We start from the raw sequence: 18,531 nt of genomic DNA, 5'->3' as shown, positions 1-18,531 counted from the left end.
GTCCTATAAAAAAAAAAATGAAAGACTATTCCAAATTGTCTGTCCCCAGAGGGATAACATATATGGTATACAGCTAATGCTTAAGATGTTCTCTTTGAAATGTTTGTTGACTCAACTGTTAATAAAAGTTTCACGAAGTCAAGCTATAATTCATGAAATCTTTTTAAGACATAGAAGTAAAAAGCTGACATTATTTCATATCAAAATGTGTACCAGTATGAATGAAAATGCCTTTTTTCATTATATTAACCTCAATAGCAGTTATTAGGTTTTAAATGATGTTGAAAAAAATAAAGTACAGGCAACTCATATTATAATTTATTTATATATTTGTACCACTGTAGATATTCTGGATTTTTGTGTTTTCTTACTTCATCTGAGAAATCTATATATGATCTAGTACATTTTATTTACCATGAAAAAAAGAGAAAGAAAGAAATGTGAATTGATCTAGCTAGTTTTTTTAAATCAAGGACAAAAATTGGACTAATTGTGTGTGTGTGTGTGTGCACATGAACATGCTTTTATATGTCAGACAAAACAAACGCATTAATGATGATGATTCTGTTTGGTTTGGTTTGCTTTCTCCATTTTTTCCCCACTAGTAGGGATTGTGCAATGTAGACCACATATGGATGCTGAAGGACCTATTGCATACAGCCATTCACTCATTTTATACAAAGCATGTTATCAAAATGTTTGTTTCAACCAAATGTTTATTTTTGAAACTTTCAAAACCCACTCTAAATAAACTATGAGTAGCCATATGGATCAATGTTTATTTTATGAGTTATTTTTTCACATCTTTAGCTTCATATAAAATAAAAATACATAAATATTTACACAGAGAATAAGTTACTCAGTACTCAGTATCTGTTTAATTAGTAAATTCTAATGATTTTGATACTTTAGCTTGACTGACTTTATTCTATTAAAAGATTGGCAGAAATACAAGGTTTACCCTAGGCCACGTGTCCTTTCAATCAATACTAGAATGTTTTACATTTGTTTTTAATTTAGCTTGTTTCCCGAATAGCATTATGTACCACATCCAAATTTCATGCTGCTTATGCACAACAAAAAGCCTTCATAAATTTACATGTTAGATTTTTTACATGCCAGGAACATTTGATATTTTATTCGTATGTTTCTTCTCTTTTCCTCTAATGAACTCAAATTTTAATTTGTTGTGATTCAGACTGTCTTATAGTTTTTAACTTGCATGTGTGCTCCCTGTAATAACACTAGAGAAACAAGGCTTAAGGTATAGCATGATTTCATGCCTATGGGTCAGAATTCGACTTAAGAAATAACAAACTGTTGGGGTAGTTTTATTTTTTAATCAAAAATACTCCCTTAAAATTTTGACTTTATATCAAAGACTCTTAAGGATTCAAAATACATTGATTATTATTCAAATTAACTCTAGGAAATAGCTTTGTTTGATTCTTTTCCCAGCTGTGAATGCAATTAATTACTTTATGCTATGGGCTAGGGATAAATGTATAGCCTATCTTCCACATGGAATATTAACTTCATAATTATTTTGTTTACTAATGAATCCATGCTGCCTAGAATAGTGCCTAGGTTATAATGAGTACTCAATATTGATATTTTTCGAATAAAAAAATAAGTATGTATTAAATCAAAATATTCAAAATGAATTAATGATCTTCAAGAGACCTAATATGTATCACAAATAGAATTTTTATACACATATATACAAATATATGTTATACACAAACATACTCTATATAAAGTTTAATGTAAAATATTTCAATTTTATATTTGCTGTTGAATTGCTTGCTCTTGTGGGAGGCTGAATGATGATACTTCTTTAAAAAATAGCTTAAGTTTAAGACCACAATATTTGTTACTTCAAATTCATTTGCTAAACCTCCATGTAGAATTTGCTTTGTCTTTTTCCAACCAATCCACAAGTTATATTTTGTGATTCCTATACATTTGCTAAATAGATAAGGTTATTCTATCACTCTTCAAAAATGCTTTTGCTATAGAAATTTAGCTAAATATGTTAAATATGATACCACAAAAAAGGGTTTAAAAATACCGCCCTCAACAAAGAAAATGATTTATTTTGCAATACTATGGCAAATGTAAAAAAAAAATCAACAAACAAAAATAATTTTTAACTTATCTAGGAAAACAATATCCAAGATGCCAAGAACTCTGATCTTGAAATTCAAAATTTTCAAAAAGCTTTCCTACCTGGCTTGTGATGTATTCACTTTAAAAATCAAGGAATAGATTAGGAACCCTTCATGTTATTATCTATACCCCTGAAAATCATTAAGGAACAGTTTAATTTGGTTATAAGTTCTTTATTTTGTAAACTATACATAAACAGTAAAAAAGAAAATGCATTATACTTTAAATATTACATAAAGTCAACATTAAAGGTTTTTTTTTTCAGTGTGTATAAATCAAATGGAAAGAATCCATCAATTTTACTTTCAATGAATTGTATATCGGGAAACCAGTTGATCCACTGTTTAAATTATGATACCACTGTGTAACATTCAACAGGTTTTTCTGTTTTTATTGTGGGCACAAAACCATAGGTCTGATATACTTAAAATTGATGGTGCGCCAAAATGTCTACACAATTAATTAACATGCTAACTTAAATACAGCAATTAAAGTAATTTTTGTTACAGTTAAATCTTAAATGCTACTCTACACAGTAATCATAAACGAGTCCACATGGCAATTATGTAACAATAGAAAAAAAGAAAGAAACATATTCCATTTTCTTCATTCCAGCAGCAGTACCTTTATTGGTATTAATTTGTTAATTAGGTGTGCTTATACATTGCCTAATATCCTATATTGGTATGCATGCTAAAACCTTTCTATTTCTATTCTGCAAGGCACCATACAATACGTTCTCTAAGCTTCAACACTAGTAACAAAAATGGCATAATCCTTAGATTAAATGCAAACTTTTGTCTAAAATAGGAAATAAAATAAGGATTAAGATTTTTAAATTTGACATTGGGGCAAATGACAAACTTTTTGTGAAGATATGGTTTAAATGAACTTTTCTCTGTCTTTTTATTTTAAATTCTGCACCCTAAGTTGCTGGTCAGAAGGATAAAGAAATCTAGAAAGGTAAAGAAATCCTGCTGTTTAAGAAAATAAAAAAATCTACGTGAGACTGCTATCCAAATTGAAATAAAAATTAGAAAGGACAACTACATTTTTGACTTTCAGAATCCATGGTTTTCCAGTCTTGCTATTTTGTAAAATATCCTATCATATCCCGAATAATTTCATAATTAAAAACATCACTATTAATATAAACATGATGGAGGATTCTACAATGGTCACTTTCTTTTTCTTACCCTGTGGCATCTCTTCACTCAGCTCTCACTCACTCTAGGTTTGGAAAGATGCTACTTTGGAATTGCAATTAAGTTCATGCACATTTTTTACAGAATCCTTGCGACCCAGGTCACTAATAAGTTATTGTAAATTTAACTTAGAATATCTCTCAGAAAAATAACACTATACTACCTCAAGCACTGGTTGTTGTTCTGTTTGTGGGAGAATTACATAGTTTGTTCTTATGAAAATTTGTTTATATTGGTAGCTCTTCATAACTTTCTTTTGTCTGGCTAGACTCCATATATGTTTCTTTTCCTCTAAGGCATATAAAAACTCGAAGTAAATGATTCTTATTTAAACATAAAGTTCTATGACTTTAGCTGCAATGTTTGAAATAATTATACAAAATATACGTGAGATTTAGAATCATTTCCTTTTGGGGCAGGAAGGTAATTCTCAATAGCCTATTTACTTTGTCAATAATAGAAACGTAGAATTTATTGATTTCAGCTCTCATCAATCAAATGTATCCATCATGGTCATCACCATCATCATCATCATCCCCCTCATCTTCATCATCATCTTCAATTTCATCTTCATCATTCATAATATAATCTTCGTCATCCTCATCATCAGCCCATTCATGGAAGTCTCCACTCGCAAAATCTCCCGAGATCTCAAAATCAACAGCTTAGGAAAAAAGTAAACATCAATGTTATTTGACTGAGTAGTAGGATAATTTCTGAGGTATATAAAATTCTGATAGAGATTGAAGAAATTAATAACATTATTTACTCTTTAGCTTACTTAACAAAGATAAGGGAAAACCCATTTTCTATCATTTGTTGAAATTTCTGTGCTAAAAGCCTCATTACTGAGGTCTGATATGTAAGATTTCCAGTTCAGTAATATTGATCTCAGCCCAGGTTTTATAGAAGGCCATGTCAAACTTTGAATCTTATGAAGAATTTAAAATTTCTTCTACTAGTGGGGTAGGCAAAATAATTGTCCCCCAAAGACCTTCACTTCCTAATCACTGAAACCTGTGAACATGTGAGCTCACATGGTAAAAGGGACTTTGCAGTGTGATTAAATTAAGGACTTTGAGATGGAAAGATTATCCTGGTGGGCCTGGAGGATCACTTGCATCCTTAAAATTAAAGAACCTTTTCCACAGAGAGTCAGAGGGAGATGTCATTACAGAAGAATGGTCAGAGAGATGCAATGTTGCTAGCTTTCCAGTTGGAGGAAATGGCCCAGGAGCCAAGTAATGTGAGCAGCTTCTAGAAGGTGGAAAAGCGAAGGAAACAGATCATCTTCTAGAACCACCGGAAGGAATGCAGCCCTGAAGACACTGCGGTGTTTAGCTCGAGGAGACCCAGGTTGGACTTTTAACACACAGAACTGTTAAGATAATAAATTTGTGTGGTGTACAGCCACTTTTACAAGAATTTGTTATAATAATAGCAATAGAAAACTAACACAGCTAGCCAGCACTTCTTAAAATATTAAGAACTATATTCATTACTATTTATGGAGGCAATAATGCACATGTATCTCAGTATGTCAACATCTCTAATGTTAATGAGCATTTATTTTCTACCCTTTCTATTATTTTAGTCTTATAATTCTATGGTAGCTAATTAGAACAAATCTTATTAATGTAATCCAGTGCTTATAAAATAATTCACTTCACAATACAACACACTGAAATTCATATCGTATGTGAAGAAAATGTTATTTCTTTTCTCTGACTTCATGTATTTTCTTAATAATTTCAATACACTAAGACATGACTAATTCTGAGAAAACTCAGAAGTCTTGTTCCCAAAATAATTTCCCTGTCCACTTATTGAATTAATTCCCATTTAATTTTTATTTATACCATAAAAAATTAAAATTCTTTATCCATCATTGATAACTGAAGTAATTAATAATACAACTAGTTTAAAACTACATAGTACAAAGACATGTTCTGTACAGGTTAAATTATGTTAGGTAGTTATTGAGACTACTCCATTCTACTTAAATCTAATAACAGGCCAGAAAACAAAAGCCAAGCTATTACAAATGTTATGGAATAAATAAATGCAGAACGGACATTTAAGCATTAAATGAGATTCCTTTTATTTTGTTTACCATTTATTTCTAAACAATCACAGTCTATCAGTTTAAAAATTACATAAAGGAGACAAACATTTTCTAAAATACAAGACTGACCAAGTAATTTATATTCATCTTTGGTTATTTGTATTTGTTGAAACACAATCCATTAATTCTTAGTGTATGTGCATGCATGTGTGCTTGTGAGCATATGTGTTTTTGTGTGTGTGTGTGTGTACAACTAAGTGGCTTTTGTTGTGAAAACTCTCCATAGTGCAAACAAAAATCTGATTTGATACTTGCATTCTGGAAAAATATTTTATGAAACAAAAAAGATGCCACATTTAAAACTTTAAAATGCATGCATATGATGCTCAACTTAATTGTACTATCATTTTTAGGTATATACAAAAAATGCATCCTCATAAAAAGAATTAGAATACTAGTTACAATTACCCTTCAAATAATTAAACTATATTTTTCTCACCCAAACATAAGGAAACATGCTCATATAGATGCAATTTATGGACCTTTACTTTAAAAAGGTTTGTTTTTATTTTGTTGGTACACCTACATACTCCCTAAGTCAACTTCTCCAAAGAGATACAGACAAAAGCATGCCATATGGGGACATGGAACACACTACAGTTAGCTGACTTGAATACAATGGATGACAAAGGTCATCTTACCTGAGAGGGAAACAGAAGGTATTTAACATTCTTTCTGTATTTGAAGTAGTAAAAGGAGCCTTCCTTTTAATTATTCTCCCTCAAAATATCTAAATTATACAATTCCATTTATTATTTGTACATGTTTTTAATGTGCTAGGAGTGAGTCTTTTTGTCATCCCCCCAATATATTCTACAGTCTTTGCATAGAGTACATCCTCATTAAATGCTTGAACAAATGAATGACATTCTTAAGTACTTATTCTGTGCTTGAGAAATTGTTAAATAAGTAACCATTCTCCTTACCACAATCTGCAACACCATTTGTTCTGGATCCCATGACTTCATTTCCATATCTGTCAACACACCAGCACTGCCCAACACTGCCATGGCATTGTGTTGGCTTGTAGTAACCATCTTCATCACAAAGGGGGATGTACTGTCCTACGAAACACACACACACACACACAATATGAATAAGTTGTGTTCCTTTTTGATTGTCATCAATTGTGCATTAATTCACTCAAGACATACACCTATTCAGTTCCCACTCCAGGCTATGAACCAGTGGGACACATAGAACAAAACAGGTAAGGTCACTGCTGTCATGGAGCTGGCCGTTGTCATAATAAACTGCTTACGTCTCTTTTGTTAAACAAATTTACTATGGTTCTATTTCTTGCTTTGTAAAAGGTAGTGCTTTCAGAGGTACAATATAGAATTAGAATCTGATGAATGCCATGCATATTAAGTCATTCAGACCATTTAGCATGACACACTGGACCCTTCAATGTCTCATCACTGCCAATTTTCTATTTTCATTTCCCCAAATTTTCATTCATGTATTCCAAGCTTTTTCCACACCAAGCTAACTGTTTTCCCCTGATTTAATACGGCTTCATCTCTCTATACACCTTTTTCTCATCTGGAATCCCTCTCCTTCGCTCCTTCTTCCATCTTAGGATGACTTAAATGTGATTCCCTAATATGATGACTTCTCTTAAGTTGGAGTATATACTTTCTAATATACTTCTACCATCGTATGCGTGCGTGTATGTGTGTGAGTGTGTGTGTGGTTTGTCATTGTATGCGTTCACTGCTACACTGTGATATCCTGTATATTGGGAATTTTAGGCTCTCTTGGTTTTATATTAACAACTTTTAAATTCTGTCTAGTGGGAAAGATAGACATTTATTTTCATGTCTATAATATCTAACACAGTACCTGGCACATGGCTAGTGACAAATGTTTAATAATTTAGAAATGAATTCACATTCTTCAATAAACACTACACCACTACAAGGTAAGCTTTAGGAGATTAGAAAATTTTCTTATTTTTCCTGACCATTTTTTTCTCAGTGACTAGTTGTACTATAGTCACTAGGTGAAAGAAAAAAAAACATGATTGAATATATGGATAAATCACGAAAATCCTTCATTTGTCTTGTAACCATGTGAGATCATAATTGTACCCTTTTAAAAAGTTTCAAAATTATGATATATAATCAATTTAGTTTAAAATTTGTAATTCACTTGAAAGATTTGAACTGCTAGTCTTTCAGTGAGGTCGACAGAATGTCACCAATATAGAAAACTTGAGAACACCTTCTGTGGACTTAAGGCCAGCAAAAATAAAGGAAATTTGCAACATTCTTATCTCTACCATTTAAAAAACTACCACAATTTCACATATTTGACATAAAAATGTTGTGATGTATAATTATCATGACCATTTAATTTATCCTTTATTCCAGTACACTTTGAAAATGAAGGAGAGCATTATTAATAATTATGCTAATGTAAGGGAAGATTGGCACAGATGTCAGCTCAGGGCTAGTCTTCCTCAAGGAAAAAAAAAAAAGAGGAAGATTGGCAATGGATGTTTGTTTAGGACAAATCTTCCTCAGCAAAAACAAAGAAGAAAAAAGAAAAAGAAAAAAGAATTATGCTAAAGCTGCAGACATTAACCAAGACTGAATCTGCAAATTGTCATATGTCAATATGACATATATCATCCTACTCCATTATAACAACAGATCAGATTTGAGATAAGTAACATTATCCTACCCAAATCAGAAGAAATATTTAAGTTGAGTCCTCTCTAATAATGACTCATTTTTATTATGGAAATAGAATAAAGGTAACTCTTCCCCAAATGGGCGCTAAACATGTTTTCATTTTTTTGTAACTTCAGATAATCAAAGCTTGAATTTTAATAGATTTTTGTTGCTAATAGACGCTGATCAAGTCTAAAATATTTTTTAGTTGAATTTCAGTGGTTTTTCCTATTGTACATGGCTAGACTTTGATTTGTGGAAACAAATAACCCCCTACGTATGAATGTATTATTTCTACTTGCAAGAAGTAGTATGGCATGCATTTGGTACAGAGTTAAGAGAAACATGACATATTGTAGGTTTTATCACTAGCAATGATTCACATCTAAAAATGCTGTATTACAAAAAATTAGCCTTTTTATTTTGAACTATGAATTTTCAAGTAATATGAAAAACCTTTTCATCAAAACATACAATATTATAATTACAAAGATAACATAGCATAATATAATACAGATTAATCAGATCCAAAAACGTTATAAAATTATGTGTCACTAAATACACAAGGGCATTAATATACATTTTAAAAAATGGCATATGTAGTGTTCTGTATTGGATTCTAAAATAGAAAAAGGACACCAGTGGAAAACCTGGTGAAATCTAAATAAAGTCTGAGGTTTAATTAATAGGGTTATAAAAATGCTAATTTCTTAGATTTGACTAATAAGCAACGGTTATTTGATACATGGTAAAATAGTAACTGCAGGCGAAGCTGGGTGAAGGGTATATGGAAATTATGTACTATCATTGTAAATTTTTCTGAGTCTAAAATTGTTCCAAAACAAGTTCATTTAAAATTTGTATGTTTATAAGAACAAATAAAATAATCATATATGATAGTTTAATAATCTCTTGATAGCCAAATATTCCAATATTTCAAGGCTTTGGGTGAAATCTAGAATTTATCTATCTATCTATCTATCTATCATGTATCTAATACATACATTTACTTACTAAAAGTAAGTTAATAAAACTGCTGATGGAAAACACTAAAAAATCTGGCAAAGTTCCCCAAGGTACCAAGAGCATGCTTTTACCCCACATCTATCTATTTATCTATTTATCTAGCTATCTTTCGCTCTCTTACTCTCTCCATATGTATGTCATCAATTCTTGAATTATTAACCATGGAAGTAGAATTGAAATTTCTGCTGATGCTTTAACTCTAGCATTGTTTAAATCTCTTTTTTACTTAATAACTTTCAAAATGAACATTATATTAGGGTAATAAAACAGACATAATATCTTTCAATAGGTAAGATAATAAAAGTAAGTTTAATGGCTTTCAAAAACTTCATAAATTTTGTTACTGAAATTTAGTGTAGTCTATCTTTGTTGGATTAATATTGATTTTATGTTGCTGTTTCCCTGGGGTTATTTATGTAAGCAATAAAGGCTTCAGAAGAATGATCTATTACTCACCTAGGAGCTTCTTTATCCCTTGCCGCTTCTGAATATTGCTGAGCTCTGTCTGGCAAGGTGGGTCTGCAATGACATTAAAAGTATTACTTAAGGAGTACAGTTAAGCAAAGAAAGTGCAATTTCTATGATATTAAACTTCAGTTAGTTTTTACATGGCTTTAGAAGCCACATATTACATATCAGTTATTCTACTCATGGATATACATACATATAGGTATAGAGAGAGAGAGAGAAAGAGAGAGGTTTTCCTAATTATTAATATTAGATTATCTTATTTTTCTCAGAATGACAGAATTAGATTAAAAGAAAGAGAATGATATAAAATACTTATATGATGGAAAATTATTTTTATCATTTACTTTTAAAAGATCCATCAACTCAGCAATGTAAATCCAACCGATGACCTGCTGCCCAAACAATTAAGTGATTATGTTTCTCCCTCATTTAAAACAGCTTCTATGATATAGAGAAACAGCTTTGCATTAAAAAAGTAATCTACCAAAAAGGTAATGCTTCTTTCAAGTTACATGAGAGACACTATTATAAATTTTGATATTGAATATTATTGACAGGCTTTGATCTTTTTCGTTTCACCCAGATGCTTCAAGAATATATGCAACTTGGAAATAGGATATAATATGCAATAATTTCTGATAAGCTATCTTAAAAAAAATAAACTCAAGGGGTAGTCCCCGTGGCCTAGTTGTTAAGTTAAGCATGCTCCTCTTTGGCAGCCTGGGTTCGGTTCCTAGGAGCAGACCTACATTGCTCATCTGTCAGTGGCCATGCTATGGCAGCGGTTCACATACAAAAAGAGGAAGATTGGCAGTGGATGTTAGTTAGCTCAGGGCAAATCTCCCTCAGGAAAAATAAATAAATAAATAAATAAAATAAACAACACATTAAGCCAATTTGGAAATAAATATTTGTCCATTTTTCAAACTCAACTACTTAAAGGAGAACGCTTTCAGAGAAGTCTAAATTCTAAATAGACACAATATAGTTTGGCTCATGTTATTTTTATATATAATTATATATATTCCTATATATAATATATATTCTTATCTGAAAATAGTTCAATGTATTTTGTACACCTATTATAAAAATTTGCTAATTTACTTGCTATATAAAAACTCATAAACTACTGACTAGTACCTATTTTCCTACACTACAACTTTTTATAAAAAAGGCAAGGTATAATTAATTCAAATAATTTAAAAATCCTTTAGTATACCTACATCACAATATTCAGTTATTAAATTTGCATGTAAGTAACAAAGTAGAATGAGGAAATGAGACAAAGTGCTTAATATATATATAGTAGTTTAATATGTATGGCCAAAAAATGTTTCTCCTTGGGAAATCCAAAATGTGAAGGAAAAGTAATTTGTTCGAAAAGCCTAAATAATTACCTTATTGTTCTACTTCATTTTGAAATTGGCCCAATTGACTCCTCTGTTTTTCCTAATAATCTTGTGAGTCTCTTCTACTAAGTATTAAAGGAATAGGAATCAAGTTGCAATGTATGGGCTTATAGAATAGACATTTTCAAATCTACTGCCTTCCAGATATGACATTTAGAACCAAGAGGAAAGATTCTAGCTGAAGTCTCAATACTATATCAAAAGAAATTCTTCTAGTTGCTATGGGCCAATTATTATAAAGCAGAAGTAATATTTCATATATTTTCACTGAAAAATCCAAGCACATTTGAATCTGCCTCTTGATTAGTAATCTCACTAAATAACTCTAAGTACTGTCCTACAAACTCTGTGTAGGGAACATTTTAAGATTGTAAGAGAAATCATGACAGAGTAGGCTGTTCAAGTACATACAATAGTTTTCCCATTATTTATAAGGCAGCTCTCTCTGGCCTTTAACTCAGGTATACTCAGAGTGCCTAACTGAGGTTTCTCCTATTATTTAAACTCATTTGCAAAGATCTAGATGAAAGGGTGGTAACCTAACCAATTGCATGAAGGCTTGGACTCAATTAGACTATGAATACTCAGTTTAGGGGATAGGCACAAATTTTTATCACAAGACTTATTTCCCCTAATCTGTTTACCACCTAATAGTGTTTTAACTTTATGGGAAATTCAGAGTTTATATGCTTAAAATTGTGTGAGAATCGTGAATTAATAAAAAATGTTTTAATTTTAATCATTGAATTTACAAGTAATTGTCCAAACATTAGTTTAGAGAAACAAGAAAAAAAGAAGAATGAAAAATGTTTTAAATAGTTAAATTTCAAAATGTTTTTGAAAATGACATTGTTCATTTTTTTGTATTCTGGATTTAAAAACTTAAACCCTTATATTGGACCATTCACATATTATCTATACTAGGGAATGATAGTTTCAATATAGTGATAACAATGCATTTTTATTTTCCCACACAATTTTGAACTGAATAAAATGTCTTTGGGAAAAATAAATAAGGGAATATTTATGCTTACAATAGTTATTAGTATACCAATGTGTTTTTTCTATACTCTCAACTAGTCACTGCTAGGGAGCATATTTTTATCAGTTGTCAAATACATACAATTTAGAGTCAAAACTGAAAAGAAAGTAGACATTATAGAGGTTTGTGAATGACTCTCTAAGTTGGTAGCATATGGTTGCACAGGCTGTGTACTGCACAACTCCAAAGGGACAACATCCACCTCCATTCCAATATGAAAGGTGCCCTGGAGTTGTACAGCAAGGCAGCCCTCTAACTTCCCTCTTAGGAAGCCAGTGCCTTTATTTCCTTTTCTTCTCAATATTTTATTATTCATATAGCCTCCCACAGAATGGATATACTTGAATAACTTTATTAGGTTTATTTCTTCTGTAAAAATTTCAAATATTCATAATACCAAAGGACAAAATTTTGTGTATTTAGCGTCTTTCATTACATAGGAAAAGCATCTTTTGTAAAATTAATACATGACCTACAATTTGATATATTTTTCTGTAGATTAAATATATAAATAACCTGTAAAAATGTCATTTATTTTCATTGTAGTCCTAAAAAGTATTGGATATATTGTTCACTGAAATAACACTTGCTGATGTTACCTGTAGTGAATAGGATTGCCAACAAGTTGCACAGCGATGCCCCTATGACATTTTATATCTAATTACTTTGCAAATTCTGAATATAGAATTAAAACTACTTGGAGACAGAAGTCAAAGACACTAGTTTCACATCCCAGGTCCTGCACCCATTCTGTAATGTGAAGTTATTTAAGATCAATAAGCTTTGGTCCTTAGCCATAAAATGGGAATATTTTCACAGGGCTATTTGGATAATAAATAATTTTATGTATAAGAAAGCCTAATTGGACCTGAATAAACGTTGGTTTTCTTTCTCTTTTCTGGATCTTACACAACAGGACTTTCAATAAAACAGCAACTAGTAATTGACTTACTCTTTTAAAGCAAAGGCTTAGAATATCCTTCTACAAAAGTAAGTTGTTAGCACCTAAGGTGACCAAAATCTCAAATTAATATTCCTCTTACTCATTCTTTCGTACTTAGAACAAAGAATTATACAAACCACAATCATATCCATTTTGTATTGCTTAATTGTCATGATTTCAGAAAATTAGTCATAGAAACAAATCCGTATTTTAATTAAAAACACTTTTTCCTTGGAAAACTACAAGTATTTCACTTTCTTGAAATTTTACATTCTCAACCTCATTTATTAAAGTTTTGAGATTAAACTTAATTTTATATTTTTGAAGGGTATTTTTAAAAAACACAATTACTTTATTTTCCAACATTATACAACTACAGTCTTGATTGCAATTTTAAGTCAATCCGGATTAATAATACCCCATTATACACTATTTTCTCTCTCTCTCTTTATATATAATATATGTATATACACACTCACACACATACATTACTCTAATTATAGTAAACTTAAGCATTTGGTGTTTTTACTGAAAAAATAAACAGGAAGAACATTCTTTTATAAGGGGAAATGCTAAAAATATATTTTTAAATTAACGGTTATTCTTTTTCATGAAATTACTTAATGAACTAATTCAATAAGCTAGTTACCCCTGACAGCTTTTGTAACATTTTCTAGCATATTAAAGTAATGAATATAACTAGCCAAACTCTCCTAAGCTTTTGGAAGGTTGTATAAATCCTTTTGCCAGTTCAGGTACAATTTATTAAATTATTTCCACCATTTATTAAATGACCTCAGAGAATATCTTCAGGTGACTATAAAGATTTTAACACTTTGGAAGAATACTGCTTAATAAATGAAAAAGTACGTAAAGCAAAATTTTTCTTTGGGGATCTTTAATCAGTTCTACAATTACTGTAAAATGCAGGAATGTTTTAAGAGAAAGTACTTATTTCTGTAGAAGAAACATTCAGAGTTATCCAGAATATCTTTAAATGTTCATGTATAAACACTTAAATATGTTGTCATAACACTCAAAGAAAAACTGAAATAACATTTGTCATAATGACAAAAGATCACGTTTTTTATGGCAGTTTACCCAGATTCATTTCTTTATTCTTTAAATGATTTAAGTGTATACTAGTCATTAAAACTAGAATGTAGTTTTTTAGGAGTGTTCAACCCCTTAGAAAGCACATATATAATAGTAAAGTCAACAATGTGTATGTGTGTTTGTGTGTCTGTGAGTATGATTTAGAATTTTTTTTTTTTGAGGAAGATTAGCCCTGAGCTAACATCTGTGCTCATCTTCCTCTGTTTCACATGTGGGATGCCTACCACAGTGTGGCTTGGTAAGTGGTGCGTAAACCCATGCCTGAGATGCAAACCGGTGAACCCCCGGTTACTGAAGTAGACCATGCGAACTTAACTGCTATGCCACCAGGCCGGGCCTTGGTTTTAAATTTAGAATATCTTAATAAAGCAAATCTAATTTTTAAACTCTATTTAAAGTAGTTTATAAATAGTTAAGCTACTCTACAAACCCTACTGTTGACTCACTACTAATCAAATTATAGATAACCATTTCATCCCTAATTACTAAACTATTACTGATACATGAAAAAGTAATTGAGATAGTAAAATGCCCTATGTAATGTGTTAGTTTTCCATATGAAAAACTGAGAATCATTAAGATAGTTTAAAGTAGCTTGTTCATTCTCTTAGCTGTCAAGGATTTTAAAAATACAGTGACAATAGCAGGTGTATCCCATTAGACTAATTTCCAGCTTGTTTGTAAAATTAGCATCAAATTACACATATCATTGTTTCCTTAGTGTACCCAAACTTTATCATAATGCGAGTTTTTTGGATCTGTTTCCCTTACATACTTACTTTTAATTATCATTCAGTCGATTATGTAAGCATGACTCATTTTACATTGTGTTTACATTTTCTAGTAAAGAAGGATGCCAGAAGAAGTAGCATCATTCTAACTCTTCAGGTTACCTCGCCCCTTCCAGAGAATCAAGACACTTTCTTTGCCAGTGAATGTTTATAAAGCTAAGTTATTTTTAAAAGTTTGAAAGACTAAGTCATTTTAAACTCACTTGAGTAAAAATAACTTTATGGTGAATGCTGTGGTTCATTCAGCTCACTTAATAAGATCACAAAATAGAATATTAAAACTCCACAGTATAGTGATAAAAAACCCATTTATTTTACACCGTGGGCAAAGCAGATAGCAAATTAATTTTAATGATTACTTTTAATATCTATGTTCTCATATCTCTGTGTGCTTCTTGGTGGTTCATAATAGAAACTTTAATGAAGTGCATTAATATAAAATATTAATTTCTATTTTTCGTCTTATTTAGCATGTTTTGCATCCTTAGTAGAGTTATATTGTTCAGCACACTGCTTATTGGCTCTTTTATTAACTACTCTAATAAGAAAAATAGCTACCAAAATGAATGGGGTATAGTGTACTTTTTTTTTTTTTTTTTTACCAAGAAGGAATAGATAAAATTTGACATGCAGGTCAGCTATCTGCATCAGTAGGTGTCTCATCTTTTACCTTGCTGTCTCTGGAAGCAGTAGCACCATTCGTTGTTAGATATCAAACTGTCCTTGTACGTGTCACAAGAATTGAAGAATGCCTTCGTACACTGTTCATTCTTATCAAGGTAAATGCTCCCGAGCTCTGACTGGTCCAGTAGCAGGTCGTAGTTTGTATCAAGTCTGTTAAACATCCAGCCAAGCGAATCCTTGCAAATTGGCAAAATACTGGTATCAAATCCTAAAAGTAACGACAGAAGAGGATTAGCTAAATTTGAAAGTCACCATCAGCAGCAAGGAAAATAAAGTAACATCATAGTAGGTTTGTGTAGGGCACCCGCTCGACAGTCAGAAGAAAGACTTAAAGTTCATCTTGGGTAATTTCTTTCAAAGTAAAGTGGGGCTAGCAATACCTACCTTTCAGGATATTTGTGAAGTTTAATTACCCAGAACATAAAGCATTAAGTGCTATTTAGTCATTCATTCAATGGCAGTCACTATTGTAATTGTATTATATATTTACCCAATGGCAGTCACTATTGTAATTGTATTATATATTTACTATTCATTTTATTGTTCAAGCTTTTTCTAAATAAATAGGTTATCATGATGAATACCTTATTAGATGTATATAGGTATTATTGAATAATAATATCCTATTAATAAGGAAATAAAATCCATTTTTCATTCAAAGAAATTACAGTACCTTTTAAACAAAAGTATAATTTATACATAATAAATAATAACTTCGATAATGCTCTGTGTCTTGGTAGAACCATGGTGATTTGATACTTCACAAACATTAGCCAAAGAAAGAAGAACCACGGTGTAATTTACACCACCACTCTGCCTCTGTTCCCTTTAAAGCAATTTTTACAACCACAAATATGCTATATTGGATGGGAGCAGATACAGAGAGAAGACAGAACTGGGTTTGTATGCAAGCTACATACCGTCAAAGTGTGGGCTACCCTGAGTGAGCCACAGACCTCGCAAGGGTCAGTGTCCTAAACAGCGTCAGATTCAACGTCAGTGTTTTGAAACATAATTTAAACAACTACTTCCAACAATGCTTATTTGTCAGGTTTAAGTTAGCTTTACCATATATTTTGTGAATCCAGTTTTAGTTTTATTTGCTATTTTCTACTCATTACAAGTAAAAGTAAAACAATAACTCGCTTAATTGGTATGAAAGAGATGATGTGTTCGGAGATATAGAAACTTTCTGAAAACTGAAGAGCAAAACGATTTAATCTTCAACAGCAGAGGCTGAAGGGTAGTTTAACCATTTATGAGTGGAGTTTTCTCTCGGATTTACTTAAGTTTCTGTTCCAGTCGTACATACAGTCGGCGCTCTGTCATCCACAGGTTCCACATACGCGGATTCAGCCAACCGCACATAGAAAGGCCTACAATGACTGAGTCTCTACTGAATATGTACAGATTTTTATTCTTGTCATTATTCCCTAAATAATACAACAACTGTTTACATAGTATTTACATCGTGTCAGGTATAATAAGTAATCTAGAGATGATTCAAAGTATGCAAGAAGATGCGTGGAGGTTGTGTGCAAATCCTATGCCATTTTATGTAAGTGACTTGAGCATCTGTGGATTTTGGTATCTGAAGGGGTCCTGGAAGCAATCCCTCCTGGATACTGAGAGACGATTGAAGACTATTTTGATGATTTTAGCTTGTTATACTTCAAGATGTAATAATAATTGCAAATAAAAATATAAAAATTTAGGATTTAATTTTTAAATCCTATTTAGCATTTTCAGGGCGTTTAGGATTAAAAATTAAGTAGGCACTGACTCTAGGAGGTTTTTGAACTTGAGAAACTCATAACTTCACCACCTTTTTGGGATGCGTTTTATTAATGTATTCAGAACATACTTGGTGCTTTCTACCTGTGCATCACCATGCGAGGTAATAGGGATCAAAAGTCAAAGAGGTATTTGTGACACTTTCATAAAAGCATAGAGAAAGAAATTCAGTGTTTTTTTAATTATTATTTGCATTTTTCTTTGTAAAATTGTTTGTAAAACCAAAACAGAATTCTCCCACTCAAACAAACAAACAAATGGCAAACATAAATTGCTCATTACCTATTTACTGTCCAGGTCCTGACCTTGGTTCTGGGAATATGGGGTTAAAAATATAGATAAGGCTCTATTCCCTTGGAGTTCACTTTTAAAATAGCATGATTTGAGATGTTGTCTGAAACTTTTTTTTACTGCCTTAAATTGTCGAATGCTCAGAGATTAAGTGAAGAAAGCAACCTGTAGAAAACAAATACACTAAACTCTGCAAAATTGTTACAAGAAACTTCATTCTTGGTGTGAGATTTCTGGTATGACATTGAAGCACATCCTCCCACCCAATCTCATTTTCCTGGGCGATGGAGAAGCCTAATGGTGATATATCTGCCTTTATGAATAAAAGATATGGGAAGAAGACAGAAGAGGTATTACCTTTTGGTGAGCATTCAGAGTTAGTAAAAAGAGACTACCCTCTCCCTTTACCTACTTGCTGAGAATAGAGGACTCAACTGGTTTGTCTCCCAAAGCTTAGCATGGAGGGCTCTAGAGAATTCTAGTAAAGTCTACAAGTATCTGCAAGAAGGAGAGATGGACGTCTGACTGCCAGGTGAATATCTGCTTCTCTACTTTTTGACTAGTCCTGCTACGGCCAAAGTGGGAAAAGGACACGGGAGAAAGACAGTTAAGTACAGTCATGCAGATAAAAGGCGAAGACCAAAGACTGCTCTGAGATTCAGCCAAAGCCTGAAGGCTTGCTCTCGGCACTGGGAGAGGGGGTGGGCAGAGGCAGATGAGATATAAGGGAATGCCCAGAGAAAGTGAGCAGAAGGCCAACAGTTTAGGGATTCACCAACTAGTGTTC

The 18,531-nt window shown here is 31.8% G+C and overlaps 1 protein-coding gene across 2 annotated transcripts in view; it reads right to left on the bottom strand.

Annotated features, from left to right (window-relative positions):
• Positions 1–2,326: 2,326 nt before the first annotated feature.
• Positions 2,327–18,531, bottom strand: part of SPOCK3 (SPARC (osteonectin), cwcv and kazal like domains proteoglycan 3) — a 456,613-nt gene continuing 440,408 nt past the window's right edge. For both annotated transcript variants that reach the window (XM_070257231.1, XM_023636338.2), the window contains exons 8-11: positions 15,646–15,867; positions 9,660–9,722; positions 6,426–6,563; positions 2,327–4,038 (exon numbers count right to left, since the gene is read on the bottom strand). In XM_070257231.1, the coding sequence (XP_070113332.1) occupies positions 3,869–4,038; positions 6,426–6,563; positions 9,660–9,722; positions 15,646–15,867 (593 nt within the window). In that variant the 3' untranslated portion in view covers positions 2,327–3,868. The remainder of the gene's footprint in view (positions 4,039–6,425; positions 6,564–9,659; positions 9,723–15,645; positions 15,868–18,531) is intronic.

Source organism: Equus caballus, chromosome 2 (genome assembly GCF_041296265.1).
Source record: "Equus caballus isolate H_3958 breed thoroughbred chromosome 2, TB-T2T, whole genome shotgun sequence".
NCBI classification, from domain to species: Eukaryota; Metazoa; Chordata; class Mammalia; order Perissodactyla; family Equidae; genus Equus; species Equus caballus.
Note: the sequence above shows the minus strand (reverse complement) of the source record. Positions and strands in the feature narration are given on the sequence as shown.